Raw genomic sequence first — 23,291 nt, 5'->3', positions numbered from 1 at the left:
CCACGTGACCACATCTTTTGAACTCCGCTTGTAAGCGAATCATCTGTCAGCCCCTTCGCTCTCTGCATTCCACGACAAACGTAGCGGTAGTAGCGGGAAAATGCGCGTAGCCTGAGCGCCATTCCGAGGAGCTGCTATGCAGCAGCGCCAAGGCGGAAGAGCGAACTCTGCGGCGCCTGCAGACAGGGACTCTTCTCTGTACTTCCGTAATTAAACACTTTGATCCTAACACCTATGGGTGCTGTCCGCACGTGGATAGGTCTGCGATATCTATCATATGGTGTGGGCATGCACTAAGAATGCACATTTCCCCTTCCCCTACCTGATAGGCATATAGGAGACTGCCCCCCCTCAAAGGATCCACAGTGGAGTCTTAGCTCACTCAAATTATTTGCTCACTTGAACGGGCTTTTTTAAATCTGTAACTGCCAATGGGTTTGCTTGCGGGTAGGCCTCAAGCAAACTACTGTAATATTCCCAGTCGGAAACAACTACAGAACATTTTCTGATGTTACGACAGAATTTCTGTGCGGTTTTTGACGGGAAACCTGTTGCGACAACAGAACATTCTGTAGTAACATCAGAAATTTCTGTAGTTACAACAGAAAAGTGCTGCAGAACTGCAGACAACAGAAATATACTACAGAAAAACTACGGAACTACAGAAAAGTACTACAGAACTACAGAAAAATCTGATGGTTACGACAGAACTATAGGATATTTTGTCGTATTTTTGACACAGTTCTGTAGCTTTTTCGACTGGGTTGTGCCATAGTGTGTCTGTTGTAGTACAGCGGGAGCGAGACGGGGCCTTGTAGTGCAGCGTCCTGCAGTAAGGACACTGACCATGTAGCGGTGTCCAGACTCCGACACTATTTTTAAAATAAACGCTTTCACCTCCAACAACGACAAAGCTACGCCGGTGCGGAAAGTGTTTCCCACCAGTACTTGCCGGGCTTTACGGCTATGCAGCTACTGGCTACGCGCCGCTGCCGATGAATTTCCCGCCGCCCACAAGAAACGACCACCCTGTCACCACGGGTCAAAACGGAGTGGCATTTTTACATGGCCAGCAACAGCTCATAGGTTTTGGCTTAAATTCGATTATGCCAATGATGTTAGTGCGGCCTCTGATGGTCAATGAAATGTAAATTGGTTCAGAGAAAAGAAAATGCGCGGTATCTGTCCCACTCGTTCAGTGGAAACTTGAACCTTCTATTTGTCCACTCCCTCACCCTTGCATTGGAATTTTGGGAGGCCTCCCTGCAAGACCTCTGCTCAGAGCGCCAGCAATGGCTGGCTCGCCGCGCTGTCACTGCAGCGGCCAACCGCACCCTGGATTGAAGGTTGCGGAACGCACGGCTGGCAGTATTTGCAGTTTACGGCGGTGGGAGCATCGCAAGATGGCGGCGGTCGCGTCAAAGGTGTATGTGTGGGCAAGAACAAGACTGCGCTTCATACATGGTCTGTGTTCTGTTTTGACAAACATGCTGAGTGCCGTCATTGGTAACCATCATGGCTGTGAGCAAGCGCGAACACAGTACATTGTATCGGCAGCTTATCACAGCCGGCACAGCAGCAGACGACGCGGTGTCGGTCTGTGACGTTACTAACGTCACCAAGGATTTCCCCATGGAGATCGCTGTCGGTGGGAGGACCTTCGAGGTCTCCGCTTGAGTCACTTATTTCGAAATAAAGAATGCGTTTAGGGAGTTCATATAATATATGTCAAGTATAGGAAATATACTCACTCGAAACCGGAGGGATGGTTTGTTCCGACGTTGTGCTTGGCGTTGTGCTTGGCGTTGTGATCTGCGTTGCATTTCCCGCAGAGAAGACGTTCCCCATTCTGGTCAATAAGCTGCAAAAGCATGAACGATAAGACGAATTCACGAATGCAGTCGACAGGCATTAGACATGACTAAAATCATCATGCAGTCGATATGCGTTAGGCAGAGTGCCTCAGGGGCAAATTACTACAATGGTAAAGGCGTTAGAAATAAGGCTATGACGGCCAAGTTAGTACCAACATAGTGTCGTAGTGTCCGTTACTACAGCGGACCGGAACACCCGCCGTCATTGTTCAACGGTTCCATGTGGGACTGGCGTTCATCATAAACACCATGGTGGATTAAAATCTGGTTGCATCAACGCAGCCGTCGCAGCCAGATTGTCAAATCAAACGAAATTTGGAACGGAAGATAGAGCGAAATTACTTCAGGAACTTAATCTTGCAAAATGAAAACAAGAAATTGACGTCTCAGCTGGGATTTTGAGGCTTCCAGTCGTCCCCCCCTTTTCTACAAAGGACGCAGGACGCATCGCATTGAAGTGGGTTCAGTGGATTCAAAAGTTTGAACTCTATGTAGCACTATCGGCCTTGAATATGATACAATGCCTGATCAGAAGGCACTACTACTTAATGTCGGCGTCTCAGATCACTTATGGCCCTAAATCCACGAACGACGCCTCAACTATCAACTACATTATATACAGGAGACGCGGCGTTAAACGCCCATCAGAAAACAGTGAATTTTTGAAAAAAAAAGTTTTCTCGCTTAGTTAGGAACGTTATAGCTCAACGGGACACCGAAACAGTGCCTGATTATGTTAATAAAATCTCAGCCAATCCGCGAGACCTCTATTAGAATGATCAAATTTGTCTCCTTTGCTACCGCTTAGCGACTTGCAGAACAGTACGAGAACCATGGCCCCGAGAAGCACAACAGCTCCGAGCGTCGGTGCAACAATTAAGTGCAACACGTGTCTTCAAAAGAATACTTGTGTGAGGCGTCCGCAGTTTTCTGCGATGCGAGAAAAAGCACTGCAACCGGCGCCAACTAAGATACTGATCCCGGGCAACATAGAAATGAAATAGCATTTCAAATGGCCCATGAAGAGCGCTGCACGCGCAAAAGGCGGCCCGAGACAACAGAAGCGACCTGCAGAGATGCGCGTCCAATGTTCCCGGTGTGGCTGGACCCAACGAACGTTAGCTGGACCAAACATACGAACATTTTTTACGCGTTGCCAAGGAAAAAGTGTTGGGTGCAAAACAGTCGGTATGTAGAAACGGTAGTGATGCAGAACTATCGGTAAATTGACTATCGATAGTATCGATAGTTTTTTTGAAACTATCAATAGTGTAAAAAAACTATCGATAAACTATCGATAGTGTAAAAAAACTATCGATAAATTATCGATAGTGTAATCAATAGTACTATCGATAGTGCACTCGATAGTACTATTGATTGCAAGCTATCGATAGTGCTGTCAATAATTATGCAGTTTTTGGCCAGCGATATTGCCAAAACATTTGCTATAACCAACTATCAGCAGTACTCATTTAGTGTAATTTATGATCAAGTTTAGGCGAATGAAATAAATAATTTATTTCCGCAATGAAAGTGCCGGTTTATGTTCATCAATAAATTCATACTCAAAAGTAACCTTTTAAGCCCAACCAACAAATTCGGCGCTTGATGTTTTTATTCTTAAATCACAAAATGCAAGTGCAAATTTGAAGCAGCGCAGTTCCGCACACTTGTTACGGCTTGCTCTCCGCTAGGAATGAGCAGTTCAAAAGTTGTTTTCATTCAAGCATACTGGGGAAGGAACACAAGCATGTGAACTTTCTTGCCCTTCAGCTTGCTCCTCCTTTCTGCAATTGTCTGTCCAGCCGTTGATAATACGCTTTATGCCGGTGCCGACGTTGCACAAGCACTTCCTAGCCACTTCAGAGAGCGGCGTCGTGGAGCATTGCCAAGACCTCCGGAACAACACAGGCTAAACTGTCAACTAAGAAACTAGAATCGGTTTCTAACAATGCTGCTCTTACAAGTTCCGAAGAGTTGGCAATTATTAGACCACCGTAATCGACATAATCTGCGTCCAGACGTACAAACCTACCTGGCACAACCGGCAGTTGCTACTGTTTTGAAAGCAGCAGCTATGCTGCAGAGATCACGGATCTCGGCAATAAAAGGTTTTCATAATCGACAAGCACACCCGCTGAATTGTTAATTTTAACCGATTTCGACTCAGAAGCAGACACGCGGTGCGTCTCGGGTCGTTGCTGCCAGCACACCTAGGAAATTTGCGACACTTAACATTATCCAGGAACTCTACCTAGTGTAAAGATGTGCTGAAAAAATAACAAAATGACGTCATCAGAGCGGCGAAAATTTCCCCGCGCGGCTGGCACTCCACCGTGCTTTTCGAGCATGGTTCGCAATTTTGTTATCGGCGCGGTCGTAACCACGGCGCCGAGCATTGTGGTCGGCCACTCCGGAAACACGTCATTAATGCTAATGTTTTTTTTTTCAACTCGACTGCACATCTGCAGATCTCGGTGATGCGTAGAGTGCGATAATGGAGAGTCCTGTCATATTTACCACTACCATACCATGCAACTCAGGGAACCAAGTTTTGCTGCAATGAGTTCGCATGCACTCAACCTTATTGTGCCAACGTTTGAAGGAGTGCAAATTATGATAATTGCTTGCTTCACATAAATAAACACACCCAAACAATCAAGCATCACACTCAAGGGACATTAACATCATACACTGTTAACACACAAGGTCCTTATCCATCTAATCTTAGAATATGCAAACGTCGTCTGGTTTCCGTATGTGCAAAAAGATGTACACATGCTCGAATCAGTTCACCGAAAAGCGGCTCGCTTTATCTGCCACAGATACCGGCGCACTGACTCTCCCACGGAGCTGCTTTTCCGCGCGACACATTATCAAGTCGCGTGACACTCCAAAGTTTTTATATCAATTCATAACACATTCAACATGGATCCTACTACTTACATTAGTTTTAACCGTTCTAGAGAAACACGTCACAAGCATGATCTTACGATTAATGAATACTCTTGTGCTAACAACACATATTATTTTTCTTTCTTTCCCCGAGCAGTAAGGGAATGAAACGCCTTAGATAAATCTGTAACTGCGCAGCATTCCTTAGACAAATTCATGGAACTTGCAGCCTCATCAGATTTGTCATGAAACCAGACTTGATGATCATCCACAGTCTGTATTGGTCTTATGTTTTTTCTCACTCGACCATGTACCCAGTGTATGATTGTATTGAGGAATACATTGAGATGTGTCTAAACACATGCTTTGAAGGCCAGAGTTGGCTATCTTCGATCTTCTGTTTGCTTTCGCATATGAATGCCGATTTCTCGTCATTTAAACCTGATTGCTGGCTTTTGTATTATTGTGTTGTTAACTTGCATCTTTGTTGTTTATAAATTCACTCTTGTAACGGCCCAAGAGGGGACCAACAGTATGTTCAAATAAAAAAACCAATAAATAACCCGAACACATATATTCATAGAACATATTTGCTTCTACTTATAAATCCCATATATTTGACTCTCATGCTGGGACTAGTTATGCCTGTTAGTTCAGCACAGTTATTTTATTTTATTCCAACTGGAGAGAAGCACAAATGAAGAATGCAAAGACTAAGGTCTTGAAAGTTCTTAATATAAAAACTATAAATATTCTGCTGTGTTTGCCAAATATGCCAATGTTCCCATGGATATTTTGGGAGAAGGTAGGCAGACCAGTTGGACCTACTGGCAAAACCAACTGTTCTTCCCAAATTGTTCCAGTCTGCAAGCCCAATTGGACTCAGTTGGAATCAATTATGACTCAATCGCAACCAATTGGAGCCAGTAATTTCCCAACTGGTCCAGTTAGTTCCTATTGGCAAGTACAGTTGGAATCAATTGGTTTCTTCTCTCATCCAATCGTAACCAATATGAATGAAGATTTTTCAACTGGTTCCAATTGATTCCATTTTATTCTAATTGGTTATGCTAATTGGAGTCAATTGTTTTTTTTTTTCGCCAGGGTGTTCGCATATATTTTGGAAGGCCCTGCGCATATATTCTTAAATCCGACCTATGTAAAAACACGCCTGTTATCTACTAACGACGTGCCCTTCCAGACTATTATTGTTCAGTAGCAAACCTCAAGTCATCAGGCCACTGATTTTGAGATTTGAACATTTTTGCCATAGTCTCGGAATACTTGACTCTGCGTGACATTGCTCCAATGCGTAACCAGTTTCCTCCATAGTTCCATCTTCCGGCAATCTGTGACCTCATTCTCACGCAGCTTTCAAAAACAAAAACCCCATTGCAGCACATTATTCAAGAATCACTTGAACCGCAGGAAGAATACTATATTAGGATCCCCAGGTGGTCTAAATTATTCTGTGGCCCTCCACTACGCCACCTCTTCTTCTTTCACTCCCAACTTTTCCTCCCTTCCCTTACGGCGAGGTTCAGATTTCCTCGGAGAAGTGTGACATATACTGCAGTTTTTCTTTCCTATGAGCTAGTTATAGGGCGCGTAGATGCCAGCGCGCCGCCGTCCGGGGTGGTGACACCCTTTGACCGGCGCCGCGCCGCCGTTGCCACCTTGGGGCAAGTACGTTGCTGCTCGCGGATCAAATTGCACTGCAGTGAAGTGAGGTAAATTTTGCATAGTGCGCCGATGGCGCGGGACTATGTCGCGTGAATTAGCACGCCAGGCTATTCTGGGCATTCTTTACCGACTGGTTAAACAATGAGAGGTCGTTGCAGAAACTCAAGTGGTATAATGCGGAAGCATATTATTAGCGCTGCTGCGACGGCTTTGTAATGCTTGCTTATTTTTATTTCATATTTTATTTTTTTTTTGTACTTATTGTTATTGTTATCTATGCTATTTTATTTTGATTTTTGTTTTCTCTTTTGATTACCACTAACAATAATTATTATATATCAATTACTATCAATAATTATTATATATTTTTACACAGCCTGACCTTGCAGTAGTAATCGGTTTACAAGAAAGGAAAGCCGCTGTACCTGTCAGCTTTCTCTGTGGGCAGCGGAACCCGTAAGCAAGCGTAAGGGCCATTTTTGTTTTTCTTTACCACACACGAGCTACTCCGGTGTAGCAAATCTCCAACACCTCCAATGGTGTTTTGCTACACTATAGTGTAGCTGGTGTAGGTTAAACAATTGTCCATATAATATGTGTACGGGGAAGAAAAGACGCAGTTTCTGCTACACTTCCTCTGTATACGCTTTAACTGATTTGGTTTGTAGGGTTTAACGTCCTAAAGCAACTCAGGCTATGAGAGACACCATAGTGGAAGACTCCGAAAATTTCGATTACCTGGGGTTCTTTAACGTGAACTGACATATCGCACAGCAGACATATGCCACTCCGTACCACCTCCATCAAAGCGCAACCGCCGGTGGTCGAGTTCGAACCAGGGTACTCCGGCAAAGTAGTTGGGCGTCTTACTACTGCACCACCGCTGCGGGATTCTCCGTATCAGCGCTTGCCCCAAGAAGGCGGCGTCAATTAGGCTGTGTCTCCTCCCTGTACGGCGGCTGGCTACATCGAGACATCCCTGTAAACCAATTTGAAACGCCGCTGATTGTCCCGCCACGGTGGTGCAGTGGAAGCCACGGTGGCGCAGTGGTTAAGATGCCCAACTACTGTACCGGAGTACCCGGATTCGATCCCAACCTTCGGCGGCTGTGTTTCGATGGGGACGAAACGAAAAGGCTTCCGTGTGCAGTGCGATGTCAGTGCACGTTAAAAATCCCCACGTGGAATCTCGCTCGGCAGAGCTGAAATGCTGAAGGGGAAGATGCTAGACCAAAGCAAGCGTGTTTGAATCTAAAGAGGTCCGCATGGGTAATAAAAGCTGTCAAATCTTAACTGTCAGGGTGCAGCACAATTTCATGACATGCTGATGCGATGTACAACTTGGAGAAACAAACTGCTCCGACTAATGAACGTAGTTTTTCTGTATGCCGCAGTGGAAAAGTTTGGCACGGCAGCTTTGTTGGCCTCTCGCAAGTCAACACTAAGACGAGATTTTTTAATTTAGTTTTTTCACCACTATTATCGGCGAAACCCATTGAGGTGTAGTTATCTTTTTTATAATATCTTGCCGTTGCAGGCTGTGGAGTTCTTCAGGAGGAGGTAAGGGGTATCGAGAACCGACCGGTTCCCCAACAGGTGCCACGACCGGCTGTATTGATGGTCTTCACTTCATGCATGTATCCATTCCCGAAATTCGATTTGTTCAGAAAATACCACCGGAAAATCTTTCACCCTTGATGCATGAATATAGTTGTCCTCTTGTACATTGGTTTTAAAACATTGTTGATCCCACGATATATAAATTCAATTTCCTAATGACATGCCAGCCTATAAGCGTGGTTCCTTATTGTACCACGTAATACAGCAAAGGTGTAGTTCTGCCACTGAAGTTTGCTAAGAAAAATCAAGCTGTGTGACTCGTGGAGCAGCAGCGTGACATGCAAAATATTTTTCGAAATTATTTCTCTCTGTAAAAATTATTTCTGTCTGTATTTAAAGTGGCAGACCCAAAATCCATCAAAAACTTCATGTGACGTTAAAGACTTGTAATTGAATATTCATACCAATATTGTTTCCAGATCTCACTATATATATATTTGCAGCATTATGACTTCGTGCGTATTCCAACGGAGTAAGGCATTTCTCGGACGCGGACACGATCTCTTGTATTTCTGCACTGTAATTTGCCCGTTTCTTAGTGATACAAAACTATCGATAGCATGCCGTCCATATACGCTAATCTGGCTTTTTTTTTTTTGCACCTTAATATCGTTCGTATTGAGAGTTTTGCACACCTTAATGTAGTAAATAACCTGATCGTCTACAAGGTGCTACTTAATGAAACCTTATGGCTTTAAAACGGCGAATTCCAATTGGTCCAATCGGTCCAATTGTGTATCGACTGAAATTTTTACAACTGTATTGGAAATTTCCCAATTGGAGTCAATAGATTTTTTGACTGGGATGGCTCGGAGTGGCCGCGCTCCGCGGAGCGCCAGCGCATCCGGCGCGGCCGCGCATCGAAACAAAAGGTCTCTTCGATTTGGCTTGCACTGGCTGCACTAGTTTGAAAAGTGCTGCAGCGGTGCCAGGCGGTCACGTGAGAGCGCAGTGCCAGGTCCGACACTGGCGTGCGACGGCAGCTGCCAAAACCCGTACGCACGTGTAGGGCGCAGCAACCTCACCGACGCGTGCGCGCAGTATACGTTTCGATTAATGTATCGCGTGCTATAACATGATCACGTCCAATTTCGAAGTCAGCTGCCGTAGGCCTACTGCACTCGATCGGAAATTGACGACGGCTATGGCGACAGTGACGTTGACTGCGACCAATTGACCAACGTACTACGCACGACTGCACGATCGCGTTATATCGGTCTGCGAAGATGCCATTCATGCGCCTGGGTACGAGAGAATTAGCGTTGTAAATAAAACTGCCTAAGCAGACGCTTAACTGATTCAGCGGCATAAATACAAGGAATTCCATCTTCTGTCCAAAAGCGCTGCTGCTGAAAAGACGAATGTACCTCATGATGTACTCCGTGGGCGGCAAGTCTGATGTCGCAAAGACGCTTCGCACGCTATCGTGTGGATCGAGCATCTCACACACATTTGGCACGACAGCAGTTCGATATATCACAACTGATTTCTTTTCGCAGCTACCCGTTTTCTTAGTTCAAGACCAGATACAAAAAGAATATATGTACCACGTACAAAGGACAACGCGCGCGAAGGTGCCGTATCGCGGTCACGCACCGCTACCATACGTGTCCACAACTACATATAATAACGCTCCTACACCCACAAAATGCCAATCACCAGCATGCAGCACAACTACACTGTATACGCAACCATTCGCGGTTCCGTTAGCAACGAACCGTTAGGGTTCTGAAGGAGACGGACTTTACAAAGCTCCGCAGAACGATGAGCAGCGTCGTCTGCTCTTGGCCGAGCGGCGCGTATGCTGCACTTTTTTCTGCATCTCCTCTGGAGCGAGTGCAGGATGGGCGAGAACTCGCGCAAAAGTAGTCCTGCATCTTGACAAAACAAGGAGAGAAGTGCAGACGGCACGCGGGGCACCAGCAAAACGAAGACGGCGGTGCTGTACTAGTTGAACTAGTGCGGCGCTTCGTCTCGTCTGCTACAGTGCAGAAGTGCTTTGTGCTTGCAGCGTTACATTTTTTTATAACTGAGGCAGCATAACTAATAAGCAACAAAGAAAAAAGTGTCATCTCTACTTTTAAAATTGATAGCCTGTCTTTTGTCAGACGACGAACATAACGTGTAATGGACCAAACTTCCACGAGCCTTCCAAGAATCACTGATTAGGACAGACCATAGGCTTGACTTTACAGTCAAATGCAAGAGGCTTATCAGCCTCGCCGTGCCCTAGCTAGCATGGTCTGTCAGTTGATAACTTCGCATAGGACTGACATGCTGCACTGTGTGAAGCGCGATAACACCATCTCGGCGCGTTTGTCCGCACACAGTTAGGAGAGGTTCTTAGTGGTTCAAGGTGCGCCTCCGCTTTGTAGCAGACGACACTAAGCACCGCCTCTGGGCCCCTGTCAACTTTGCTTCGATGCGCGGCCGCCCCGGTATGCGCCGGAAACGCTGACGCTCCGCGCGCTGAGCTGTGTTCGCACATATCATGGACGGTCCGGTTAAAGTGAACGGTTCGTAAGTGCGGTTCGTCTTCTCACAAGCGGGGGTTCATTTGTTTCTGCAAGCGAACGTTTCAAGAGGCCGAAAAGGAAGCGAGCAAAAGACTGCAAAACAATAGCAGCAGGAAATGGGAACCTTAAGCTGCTGATGCAGTTCTTTCAAGAAGCCAACAACAACGATAGCTCACGGTTCCAGTCTCCTGCTCCTGCCCGACCATCGCGGTGGCATGCGAGTCGGGAACCTACTCCCTATAGTCGTACAGGACCTGCCCGACGCGCTTCTCGTAACTTATAGGCGTACAGCCTCATTCAACAGCTACCCAATATCTTCCACCCAAGCATAACCACTGTCTGTTATAAAACGGCCATCCAGCCGCTCTCACCGGCTGTACAATACTTGCAACCAAGTTTACCACTGGCTTATTTTAACAACAGGTACCCAGCTAGGCCCATCGGCTACCCAGCATAGCCTGGGTTGCAGACTGTTCTAAGGTCCGCGAGAAAGGACGAGGCATATTGATGGCGATGATGTCGTGGTTCGATCGCTGATTCTCTGAGTCATTCCTCCAAGCTCCGAGTGAAAGCGGAGTTGCGACAGACATGGCGGCAGATAACCGGCGAAGCGCGCATCGCCGCTGCCAGAGAGAAGAGGAAGGAGAGGGAAGCGAGAGCGCGCCGGTCGTACGAAGGCGGCAGTGCTGTCTGCGTGGCTTCATATGGCATCCCAAGTTCGAGTTCTACCGGCATGGCGGAAGGAAACAACTTAGGAGAGGCCCTTGCCATTCCCAATGCATTGGAGAAAGTGTGGCGGAAGTGACGTCAAAATTTAGGATTAGCCAAGTCGGGCCATTAGCAACGGTGACGCTGTTGCTATGAAAACTCGGGCCACTAGCAACAGTGTTGCTAAGGGCCCTAGGTAAGTGAGCGTCGCGGAGAAAGAGAATGTGGAGGGTAAAGGAAGAGGAGAGACGTTGCGGCATCCGGTAGCGGCGCCGTCGCGCCGGCTTCAAAAAAATGACATCCGGGCCTCTCCTAAGTTCTTTCCTTCCTCCATGTCTACGGGTGTTCACAACACGACACGGCTGCTGAGGCGTGGGAACGAAACACGTGCATACGCTGTCACGGCGACCGTTGGCGCCGCTGCGTCACGAATAGCCCCCCCCCCCCCTCCCAAGAGAGAACTTACGTGTTTTTCTAGATTGACATATACCTTCGATTTGGTCGCAGTATGTTTTGATAATAATCCCATAAAAGCATGGAGAAACTTCTCCGAACATAGCATAGGAAGACGCCTTTAAACGCGTGATATGCACCCGCTTATACAGCTTTCGGACAAAAAATAATTTCATTGAAGAGCAGCATCATCAGGCAACAATAATTTTATGACAAACGTTTCCGCGATTAGCACGCATTCATTACACCATGTTTTTAATTGTTTTTGTAACTAAACAATTACGTATTTCCAGTCCCCAGTAGTGAGGTTGATATGCTTTAGCTTCTTCAATGTTTTCGCTTTGAAATCTTTGCCTGCAAACGGTAGGTTCGAACTAGTTAAATGGCTGCCGCAACACGTACACAAATTATAGTAAAACGTTAGGCAGTGCATAACGTTATTCAATTAAATACATTTTATTCCAGAACATCTGAGAATTAAAACTAGATTTCTTTTTTTGGCAGGCGAAGGTAGAGAACTTATAGAAACTGTTGCTTAATATTTTATTTTTCTCTGGGCAGATATGCCGCAGCAACAGCCAACAGGATTTGTTCATCAGTCGTCCCTTGCTGAAGCACACAATGCAGGGCGCGCCGGCATATAGGAATCAAGTGCAAGTTCATTTTTGGTGGAAATCACAACACAAAGTATGCTGCAACTACCTAGCCCTTCTGTGCTAGGTAGTTCAGTAGGCGCAGTACAGTAGGGTGCTGGCGCCGAGTCAGTGTTTATGGCGAAACGGTGCAGCATTTTCTTTCGCTAGCGCAATCTCTTCGACCTTCGTTTTCCGGCACGTGATAATATTCAATTTTTCCTATCACCGCGCAAATGAAATAGTGCATAAATAAAGTATTTACATCTCTGTTTGCAGTCATGGAAACAAGTTTACAGGATGCGGATTTAGAATCTCAGTGCTACGAATGAAGCTAGGCTGGCAGCTATGGTTTAATAAGTGTTACGTCTTTAAACTATAACCCATGCTAGATACAATATTGGGAAGCCATATCAACTAGTATTCAAATATTGACCATCGTATAACAATGAATATTCTGAATTGGTAGGCCATCAATGATGGCAGGTGAATATTTACTAACCTATGTCATGATGTCTGGTATTTTGGCTAGCCATTATAGCTCGTCGGGCAACGTCGACCAAGTATACCCAAGATGCACTCAGTGATGTAAAGCCAACATAACTGGCGGGACTATATTAACCATTGTATGCCAGTATATATTCTCGTTGACAAGCAATCATACTGGCAGGCATTATTGACCAGAGTATATCATGAAGTGTGCAATGTCGTTCAGCCATCACAGTTCGTCAGGTAACGTCGACCACTGTAACTGCAGATATACACAATGTTGGGAAGCCATCGCGACTGGCGGGGGAATATTGACCAATGGATTCCAAGATATATTCGATGTTGACAAGCGATCAGTATTGGCAGGGCAATATTGACCAATGCATGCCGTGATATGTGCAATGTTGGCCAGTCGCCAAAGCTCGTTGGACAATGTCGACCACTGGAACCGAAGACGTATACAATTACAATGTTGGGAAGCCTACGACTGGCGGGTTAATATTGATCATTGCCAATATATATTCAATGTCGATAAGCCAGCTATACTGGTAGGACAATATTGACCAATGTATGTAATCGTCGACCAATGTAATTGGGAAGCCATCACTGCTGGCGGGAGGATATGGACCAATGTATGCCAAGATATATTCAATCTCGACAAGATATCAATGCTAGCAGGAAGATATGGACCAATGCATCCCATGGTCTCTTGATGGGTAATATCGACCACTGGAACCGAAGACATATACAAATAAAAAGCTGGGAAGCCTAAGACTGGCGGGATGATATCGATCAATGTGTGCCAGATATATTCAATGTCGTCAAGCCATCTATACTGGCAGGACAATATTTACCAATGTATGCCGTGATCCGCGCAATACTGGTAAGATATTGCAGATGGACGGGCAATATTGACCAGCATATATCATTTTGTATGCAATGTAGGCTAACAACTCTATATGCAAGGTCATTATTGTCCGCTGTTACCCAGCTAAATGCAACATGGGGGTACATGTATATCACTGGTCCAAGAGTGGTCAGTGTTATCGCAGGGCTGTATCATTATTGGTAGCCCATTGGCAACGCCGGGCCACTGTCGGACCAGATTTAGTTGCCGTTACTAGGGAGTTTTAGAATAGAGGGACCCAAGGCTTGGGTGTTTTCCCGACGCAGGGGAGACGGGCTTGCGTTCGTTGATTGCAGCGCCCCAGCGGTAAACCGTGAAAAAGCATTTAAACATATAAACGCCAACGACGCTGTTTTATACATCAAAAAGTGCTCTTATTGCACAAAACTATCTCAAAACCCCCACTTAAAACCGTTTTCGTCAGACAAGACGAAATCGGCCAATAGCCAATCCAGGCCGGGCCGGGAACCCTCATTTGAACCTTTAGCGCTTTCTGGCATCTGGTCTCCATGACAACGATACGAGGCGAGCTCGCTGCAGCCTAACAGCTCGGTAAATCCGGAAGCAATCAGAAAATTTTGTGCGTTTTATCGATAAATATTGGTGGTGGGGGCATCATATATGAGACATAGCATAAGCTTCGTGCGCCCTTCGTTCGTCGTGAACGCGTGACACCATGGAGCCGTAACGACGAATGTGTGTCGAGGCGAGCGGCCGCCGCTCGACCGGACGCCGCCAAGATGCCGTAATCAAAGCGACTCCACAGCGGCTTATGGCGAAAAATAGGGGCCGCCGCAAGCGTGAATTACGTTCTACGCATGCGCATTTCGACGCCCCAAGCTCCTTGGGAGCCCCAAAGTTTGGGGCCTCCTCTTCTAAAACTTTCGAATAATACTTAAATTCGGACCAGTTCAAAGTTTTGGGGGGAAAGAGCCGAGTTTCGAGGCTTACCCACCCAAATTTGCAAGCCATCATTGAGTTGGCCATATTCAAATTAGGTTAGAGAACCATTTTGGTTTAATTCGGACGAAGTCAAATTTCGGGTGTTCCGAGTGGGGGAGGATATTGGTGTGGCCCAAATTTGGAGATTGCCACTGAACTAGTCATTCTCTAATTGACATCGACTTTGGTCAAATTATGAGGAGGTCCAATTTCAGGGATCCAGGGGGCTAAATATTGGAGGTCGGGGCTGTACATTATAGTGCATACCAAATTGGTGGTATATTAATTACGCATGCAATATATAATACTGACAATTAGTGCGGACAGGCTGTGATAACAGGCTCTATCCACACACACTGCCGACACAATATACCGACGCTCTCTGCTGACGCGTTCTGCTCACGCCACTCAAGAGCCAAGAAAAAGACTCACAAAAAAGTATTTGCTGAATTTTGACTGCGTACGCCTCCCGGCTCACGATTGCTTGACGCTAGCATAGTGTTTTCAGATAGCTCTGCTCTGGGCCTACGCTCTGCTCGCTGACATTAAAGACGTGACCACTTGAGAAAAGTTTTCATCCTCTGTTCTTGTTTAACTCATCAATATCATATATCCAACAAAATCTTGTGTGTGTAGCAGCCGTAAATTCATATCTAGATATGAATCATCGTTGGGTATGTGTGCAAAGTATTCAACATGGATTCGAATTCCTGGTGCGTGTTCAAATATTGTTCACCTGTTATACTATATAGCGCAAAAGACACGTATTTTAGTGTTTTCCACGTGTGCCTAACGCCAGTGGTATTGAACACGTTTTTTTTACAAGGTCTTGCTAGTAGTAGTAGCCTGAACTGGCGCGTAGTTTTTCGATGTAGTCCACGTTTAGATTTTCTGTGACTTCACAATCTCTCTCAGTAGTCTCAGAGCCAAACTTTGCTAGTCCTACACGACACAAAAATGACTACCCGCTTCTCCTCTACCATTCATGACCCCCCCCCCCCCCCCCCTTCATAAATTTACCTAGAAATTTATCCATCCCCCTACTTCAATTTCTGGGGAAACCTCTTCTGGGAATAAAACCTTGCTTCTTTGTCCCAGCTAGTTCGAGGATGTTTTAAACTTCCGAATATGGGGCGCAAAACTCAATCCTATACTTGAAGGCTTTTGACGCTTTCCCACGGCCGGAAGAGCTACCGCATTCACTTACCAGCTTTCGGGAGATAACCCGTATGTACCGAGAGGAAAGGTGCAGACTGCCAGAACCGCACCCCAAACTCACTGGGCAACATCAGACGATCCTGCGCCGAGCGCAGGCGGGATCGCTTGCGCATCCCGTACTGATGAACCGCATGCACCCTGCAGAACACGTTATGCTCTGTCCTTTTTGCAAAAAAGAAAAAGATACCCTGCCGCACGTTTTGGCAGAATTCACAAAACTCAAGACCCCCCTCCTCCCAATCCCGCCAATAGCCCCAATCCATAACCCCTTGAGCGATGGGAGACATCATTATCCACCCCCGCCCTCTCCATCCAGCTCGCACTGACGGACAGGGGCCAGGAGCTGCTGGGAACATATGGGTCCCGCAACTAGGTAACCACCCCGTCTGGTGCAAGCATGCACCACCGAATTATTTCGAGCCTATTAAATGTTGATTCCTCCTCCTCTATTTTCAAGCGCAGTTTCAGCGCCTATCATCAAATTAATATAAACGTAGCAAATATACCGAAAATTTTTACTATTTACTCAAAACGCCGACCATTGGCGTTTTGAGCTCTTGTCAGAAGTACGACACATTACTTAGACAAAAAGGCCAGCTACAATCTTGAGACACACGCACGTGTACACGTAAACGTGTGTGTCACGAGTATAATAATTAGCGCAAAACGACAGGACGACAGAAAGACAGGGCGAACACTGTCTGTCGTCCTGTCGTTTTGCGTTAAATATTATACTCATAATGTCAGAACACCAACTAGCCCAAGAATTATCTCTTTTACAACGTACGTACCTCGCGCATAGACATCCACTTAGGTCATTCAAACTTGTCTCGGAGGGGCCACTCCAAACTGTTGAAGGCGTCACAAATCCGCCACTGGCACATACATGCACACACGTGCGCACACACCACCGCCGCACCCTTGTAAAAGCTTGTTTACCAATTTCGACGCCGGCGCATATCAGCCGCAGCGGGCCGCCTTCGTCCGCTGGTCGTGGTTGCCACCAGCCCCGGCAATGCAGCGTTTCTCTCTCGCAGCAGCACCGCTCGGGACGCGTCGCGTGATCTTCCGTCATCTCGCGCATGACGTCAGGCGCGAGCAACTGATTTTTCCCGCTTGGCACCATGCAGAACACAAATAGAAACTGCCGCCGTTCGCCTACACCACGGATGTAGGCAGGGTACAGCGCGCCTTTGTCTGCTATCGCGTGTCCGCAGCGATAGCTTCGACCGATTGACACAAAGCCGTATTGCGCTTATTAATGCCTGAGCATTACTTCGCTATGCTCACAGATTTCTGTCCGCAGACCGCGTCCGCAGGCCGCGTCCGCAAAATCGCGTCCGCAGCAGTTGTAAGAGAAGTGGTAGAGGTTAAGGAGTGGTGTCACTCAATAGAGGGTGACGTAATGTTGCTGCCGACAAAATAATTAGACCAATAAATTAATTAGGCAAATAATTACAGGCAAAAAATGTAAAAGTTGTCCGCAGCAGTTGTGAGTAATCGAGGAGTGGAAGGGGTTAGTGAGTGGTGTCAATCGACAGAGGGTGACGCAATGTTGTGTCCGAAAACATATTTAGGTCGATAAGTAAATCAAGTAATTAATTAGAGGCAAAACACGCAAAATCGTGTCCGCAGCAGTTGTGATAATTCAGAAGTGGTAGAGGTTAATGAGTGATGTCACTCGATAGAGGGTGCCGTAATGTTGAGTCCGAAAAATAATTAGGCCAATAGGTTAATTAGGTAAATAATTAGCGGCAAAAAATGTAAAATTAAAGACGAAACTGGTCTCATTAGTTAAAGGCTTGGCACCACATTTGAATGTGTCAAATACTGAAATAGTTAATTAGATCAGTCACTTAGGTTAACGTCAAGGATGTGGCATCACGCAATCGGAAGTAGAGCCAAAAAAGGGCATAGGAAGGGATTGGCGCGCAATTTGAATGTACCCAAGACTAAAATGGGCAAGCAAGAAGTGAATTAATGTGGCGTAGAGGATTTGACGTCACGCAACCGGAAGTAGAGCTGAAAATGGGCATAGGAAGGAATTGGCGCACAATTTGAAAGTACTAAAGACTAAAATGGGTAAAAAAAAGTGAATTAGCAACTAGAAGCAATTAACAGCAGAATCCGTGCTTTCGCATTACTCCAATGCAGATTCTGCAGGGGTCTTTAATTTTTTTCTTTTATTGACCTCCCGAAAAGTATTCATGGCAACGCCACTAGCTCAGGAACAGCGACAAAGTTTTACTCGTGAGTACGTGGAGCTGTTTGGAGCTGGCGTTACGACGCTATAGCGGCTAGTCGCAACCGTGTACGGCGAACGTAATCCAGCTGTTGACAGCTCGGATCCCACACGGGCGTGGTAGCGACAGTCCCTTCAAAATTTAGTTTTCGCGCGACCAGAACGACAGTTGCTGTGGACCTGGATTTCGCGGCGCCCAGTAGGCTCTCTCGATGTGATCTCGTGCGTGGAAGCGACGAGTCCGCCTCCATGTCGACGCCGAGCCTCAACCCAAACTTTGCTGGCAAAGCAGAAAGGGGACGATGGTTATTCATTTTAATGGTATAGGGCACGGGGTGTTTTCTTTTACCCAAGGTGGCATCGTTAAGACTCATTTTCCGAGCATTTCACCTAGGTGGAGCAGAGCGCTAGGAAAGCTCGTGGTTATTTTATCTCCGTTTCGGTACCCGAGGCACAAGGAATCGAACCCTGCACCTTCCGCAGGCGAAGTGCAGGGTTTATACAACTAGGCCACCGCTGCGGTGCCACACGTAGCAAAATTGTTTGAGATATGCTGCAGACCTGTTTGCTTTGAAGAAATCCGAAGTGCACTGTAAAAAAAAAGGAAAGAAAGAAAGCAGAAAGCACCGTATTCTTGCTTTCTACATTATCAGAAACCGCATCTGCCCGGACGCGTATTTGGCTTTACTCGGGGCGGTGGCTCCGCGAGAGAGATAACAACAGAAGAGTCGAAGAAAGCGGGCTGTTCCGACTAGCATCTACCGGCTTGAGGGAGCCGAGCCCGAGCCCGCTCCTAGCAACCAGATTCCCCACCCGACCATCCGACCAATCCAGCCGCCCAACCTATTCCAGGGCAGATTGGGGGGCACCGCCCCGGCAGTTTGGTTTCACTAACCACTAAGCATCTCTCCCCATTACATTTCTTTTTTTACCTTAGATATACAAAATATATACACTTGGTCTGGTGAAGTTATACATTCAATGATTGTGAGTAGTGGTGCCTTATTTTTCGGCCATGTAGGGCAGTCACGAATTATACTTGATGGGCGTAAACTGTAAAACCTGTGTGAAATTATAGGCATTTTTAAAGAATTTTTTTGTACCAGTACAGAGAATATTCTTCTTCATTGTTCTTCTTCATTGACCGAAATACGTTCACGAAAAAAACAGTAATTTTCTGTTTTCCAGCCGAAACCTTGATTGGAACGCTAACAATTCGATATATTTTTGCCGTGCGTTTTATTTTCTACCGCAAACTGATTTTTACTTGAATAATAGGTAAATTCTGAATAGAAAGCGAAATGGTATGGCAACCCCGAAGACGCTGTCCGATGATCGGCTGCGTAAAAATTTTAATTCGAAAGCAGATAACTAGTGGCGCCGTATTGAGATCCATTGTTGGTTGGCTCACTGCTACAGTGGTATCTGTTATGCATTTTTCCACTTGCCTCTTTTTGATGGCTAGACAACGGCTGTTGCGAGCCCAAACTTATGGGTGCCATCGAGTATTTCCAGCGCCGAGAGATATTCATAAGATGTAGTTGGCAAGGCTATTGCCCTAAAATAGCGTTCATTGAAGAAATTGGCGCTTAACGCAATTTTATTGTTGTTAAAGGCAGAAAACGTGAAATGAAAGACGAGTAAAAGAAAAAGATATATTTTCATCATTATTTTCACTGCGAAAGAAAAAAAAAAACAAAAAAACGCCGTATAACAGAAAATTTTTGTCAATTTAAAAAAACTTTTCTATCAGTTGTAAACAGAAGAAAACTTTAAAATCACAAAAAAAAACATTAAAAAGCAGAAAACATAGCAGCGCAGAAACTTTCTGGAAGGACAGCTGCCTAAATTTCTGTATTTTCAACATTTTTTTTCAGTGTACCCTGGACGGAGAGATGGACCGCGCCTTGGTGGACATGCAGGGCGACGGATACGCTTCGTGTCAGAAAATAACTTCTTCAACTTGCGTAAAATGTGTACAATAAAGAGCACACTTATCTCATTAAGTAAAAGATTTAGCGCAAAAAAAGACACAAAGGACAAAGAAGAACACATAAGACGTTTGACGAGCGCTCGTTAAACGTCTTATGTGTTCTTCTTTGTCCTTTGTGTTCTTTTTTTGCGCTAAATTTTTTACTTAATGGATCACAAACTAGCCCGGCAACATGCTCTCATCAACTACACTTATCTCATCTTGAGGCGAAATACAGGAGACGCGTAGTTGATTCTGAGCACGAAGGCACTGAGAATTCTATAGATAATAAACAGCAAAACACCTATACAAGCAGCAATCATCGACATTCGCATTGTTTGCTGAATTATCGGGCGGAAGATAAAAAGCACTCGCAAATAGAAAAGGCCGCTATGTCACGCAATGCAGACCTGGAACAATTTTTCGCAGTACAGGTGCTACCGATTATACTCGCTTCTTCCGACCATTACCTTTGCCTACGGTTCATATTAATTTTCCCATTCGCTATCCACAAAACGTGCTCCAAAGCGGCTCTTTGAGACTACGCCAAACCAAATATGAAGCTCGAGATGATTGCTCACACCAGTGAAAGATACAAGACAAGCAACGCTGCATATTGGAGACTACACCACTACGCCTGCATGGCAGCACATTTTATTGTTTTCGTAGTGTAAAACCAATATCCTCCATTCCCAACGTACACAGCTGTTTGCACGGAGAACTCGATGGCAACTATTTCTTACTCTGCTAGTGCTGGGGTTAGCAGTTACCTGTTAAATTCTGTGCTCTTCATGTTGCAACTACACTGAGTGATTTGTCTTGTTAGTGTAAGCGGTAAATATATTATAAAAGTAATGAACTGGAAACACGTCAGTCAAGCTGATAACATTTACGGGTTCTGCCGCCCGCGATAATATAACTATATCTCCGAGGTTTCTGCCGTTGTGTGAAGATTAAAAAAAAGAAGCAAAACAAACAACCGATTTACAGATCCAGCGAATCCTCCAAGTGGCAATTTCAAACCATTATTGTGAATACTTGTAGAACATTGGTGCAAAGCCTGAGCATGGGTACAGAAAATTCGCAACTTTTGCGTTTTCACGTTTTGTGCGACAAAATTGAGTTTGTGGAGGCCTGCCGCTGCAGTAGCCTTTAGGCCGGAGGCAGGTTGTAGAAATGGCTATCGTACAGTTGCCTGAGCGCAGTAATAACACTGCTAAGCGCACTAAAACAGCTAGAGCCACCCTCTCACGCATATCGTCGAGATAAGGTTTTCCAGACAATAAAAAGGATACAACGACAGCAACAGACGGTATCAACGTTCGATACCGGAAGCGACTGGTAAACATTATCTCTAGCAGGGCTATGATGCAACGCCTTCATACAAGCTGACCAGCGATGCGCTATCATGCTATCAGAGACCCAAATGAAATGCGTTGAGTTACCTTCACATCTGTGCGCTGGGCAAAAGGTCGTTAAGTAATCACACCTATCTCCAACTTAAATTTTTCTGGCTCTGTTACTAGAATAATTAAAGTCGGCAATTGCGTTCATCGAGACATTAGATTAATTAAAGCTGCGTCCCTTACCGTTCATCGTGATTCAATGCAATAGTACTACTGTCTCCGCAGTCGCCCGGTACAGGCCAAAACAACGCGAAAAGAAGCCGTGCATTGCGCGCAGTCAAAGCTAAGTCACTCGGTAAAAACGCAAACTATGCACGTGATGGCCGATCGAATGCCGTTTTACGACGAATCAGGAGAAGCGAACTGGGCTCCTTGAGTGGGAATCACGCGCTTTCTTCGACACGTATCGGTATCGCACCTCTGCATGGTTCCACACAGCATACAGCTTCCGTCGAGAATCGGAGCTGCAGTGAGTCAGGCACTATATCCGACTCGCAGACCGGACGACCAACCTTTTTCACGCATGCATGTCCTGGCACGCCGTTAACCCAGTTCGCGCCCGCCACATCGAATTCACGTGGGGTTCCAAGCGGCCGTGCTCGCCGTGACGTAAAGAACGGCAGTAGTTTAGCTCTGGTTAAACCTGGTAAGTTGCGCAAGCAATACTGCAATGGGTGCGCTTAAGGTTCGGCATGTAATATAGCTGCGGGTGTAGCTTGACGTGTTTAGCCACGATTAAAGACACGAAACACAGTGCTTCTTTGGCTTTATTAACACCGATGAAAATACATCGGTGGTCAGTAAAGTAGTGAGACTTGGTCTCGACTCAACTGACCACGTATCCATCTTCGGCTGCAGCCCTGTACATCACAAGGTTCAAATTGCTTCCCCACTGCGCTATATTCTTAGGTTGTAAATGGCTCAACTGTAGGAGAGAGTTGGATGAAAGCACTGTCTCTCGCCAGCAGAGGTGGGCATTTGACCTCAAAAAGTGCAACCTCACCTCAACCTCAATAAAAATTTCATGACCTCACTCAACCTCAACCTCACGCTTTGAGGTTGAGGTTTGACCAGGTGACCTCACCTCAATTTTTTTATGCAACCACCGACCTCACTCAACCTCACCTCAAACTCAAACTGTGAGTTTGAGGTCGGTTGCTCGACCTCAAAAGTAAAAAAAAAAAAAATAGAAAAGCTTTTTCAATTGAGAACACTAACTATAAAACGTCATGGCACAAGTCCTGCGTGGTGACAAGCCAGAATGACGACATAAATTTTAAACAACATTGAATATGATGAGGCTTACTTGTAAAGTAAAAAAATTGGAACATTTGCCAGCAGAGCTACTGATTCATAGCAGGCTAACCTAATAACGGCAGTACAGTTGGTCAGTTTCAACTCTTGAAATTTTATTTTTATAATTTGTTTTGATATGGTGACTTTTGACCTAATTCCCGCTGTAATGCTTGTGTGTCCTTGGCGCTGCTGGATGCGAACCCCGAAGGCCTGCAGTGAAACGCCGCACATATCTGTGACCGTCAAATAGTGTTTCCTCTATGACAAGCAAGTAATAATTTCTTGATGAAAACATTTTCCAGCGATTTGAAATCGAATCGGATGACAAAATCACAAGCAATCTAATGTTTCTTCAGTGCTACGTCTCTGTTACAAAAAAAAAAACAAAAACAAAACATAGATCGGCCACTTACGTACATATGGAAGTTGTAGTACCAT

General features: G+C 45.6%; 1 protein-coding gene across 7 annotated transcripts in view; it reads right to left on the bottom strand.

Moving 5' to 3' along the window:
• The window catches only part of LOC146196878 (E3 ubiquitin-protein ligase MIB2-like), a 121,520-nt gene that overhangs the window by 89,224 nt on the left and 9,005 nt on the right, over positions 1–23,291 (bottom strand). For 3 of the 7 annotated variants that reach the window (XM_084598574.1, XM_084598572.1, XM_084598573.1), the window contains exons 1-2: positions 16,877–16,936; positions 1,752–1,861 (exon numbers count right to left, since the gene is read on the bottom strand). In XM_084598574.1, coding sequence (XP_084454700.1) covers positions 1,752–1,861; positions 16,877–16,896 — 130 coding nt within the window. In that variant the 5' untranslated portion in view covers positions 16,897–16,936. Of the gene's footprint in view, positions 1–1,751; positions 1,862–16,728; positions 16,962–23,291 lie in introns of those variants that run through there. The other 4 variants (XM_084598570.1, XM_084598576.1, XM_084598569.1 and 1 more) reach the window with 4 other exon arrangements.

The sequence above is a fragment of the Amblyomma maculatum genome, chromosome 3, assembly GCF_055883805.1.
Source record: "Amblyomma maculatum isolate TAMU_Amacu chromosome 3, ASM5588380v1, whole genome shotgun sequence".
Lineage (NCBI taxonomy): Eukaryota > Metazoa > Arthropoda > Arachnida > Ixodida > Ixodidae > Amblyomma > Amblyomma maculatum.
This window is presented reverse-complemented; position numbering and strand designations above follow the sequence as displayed.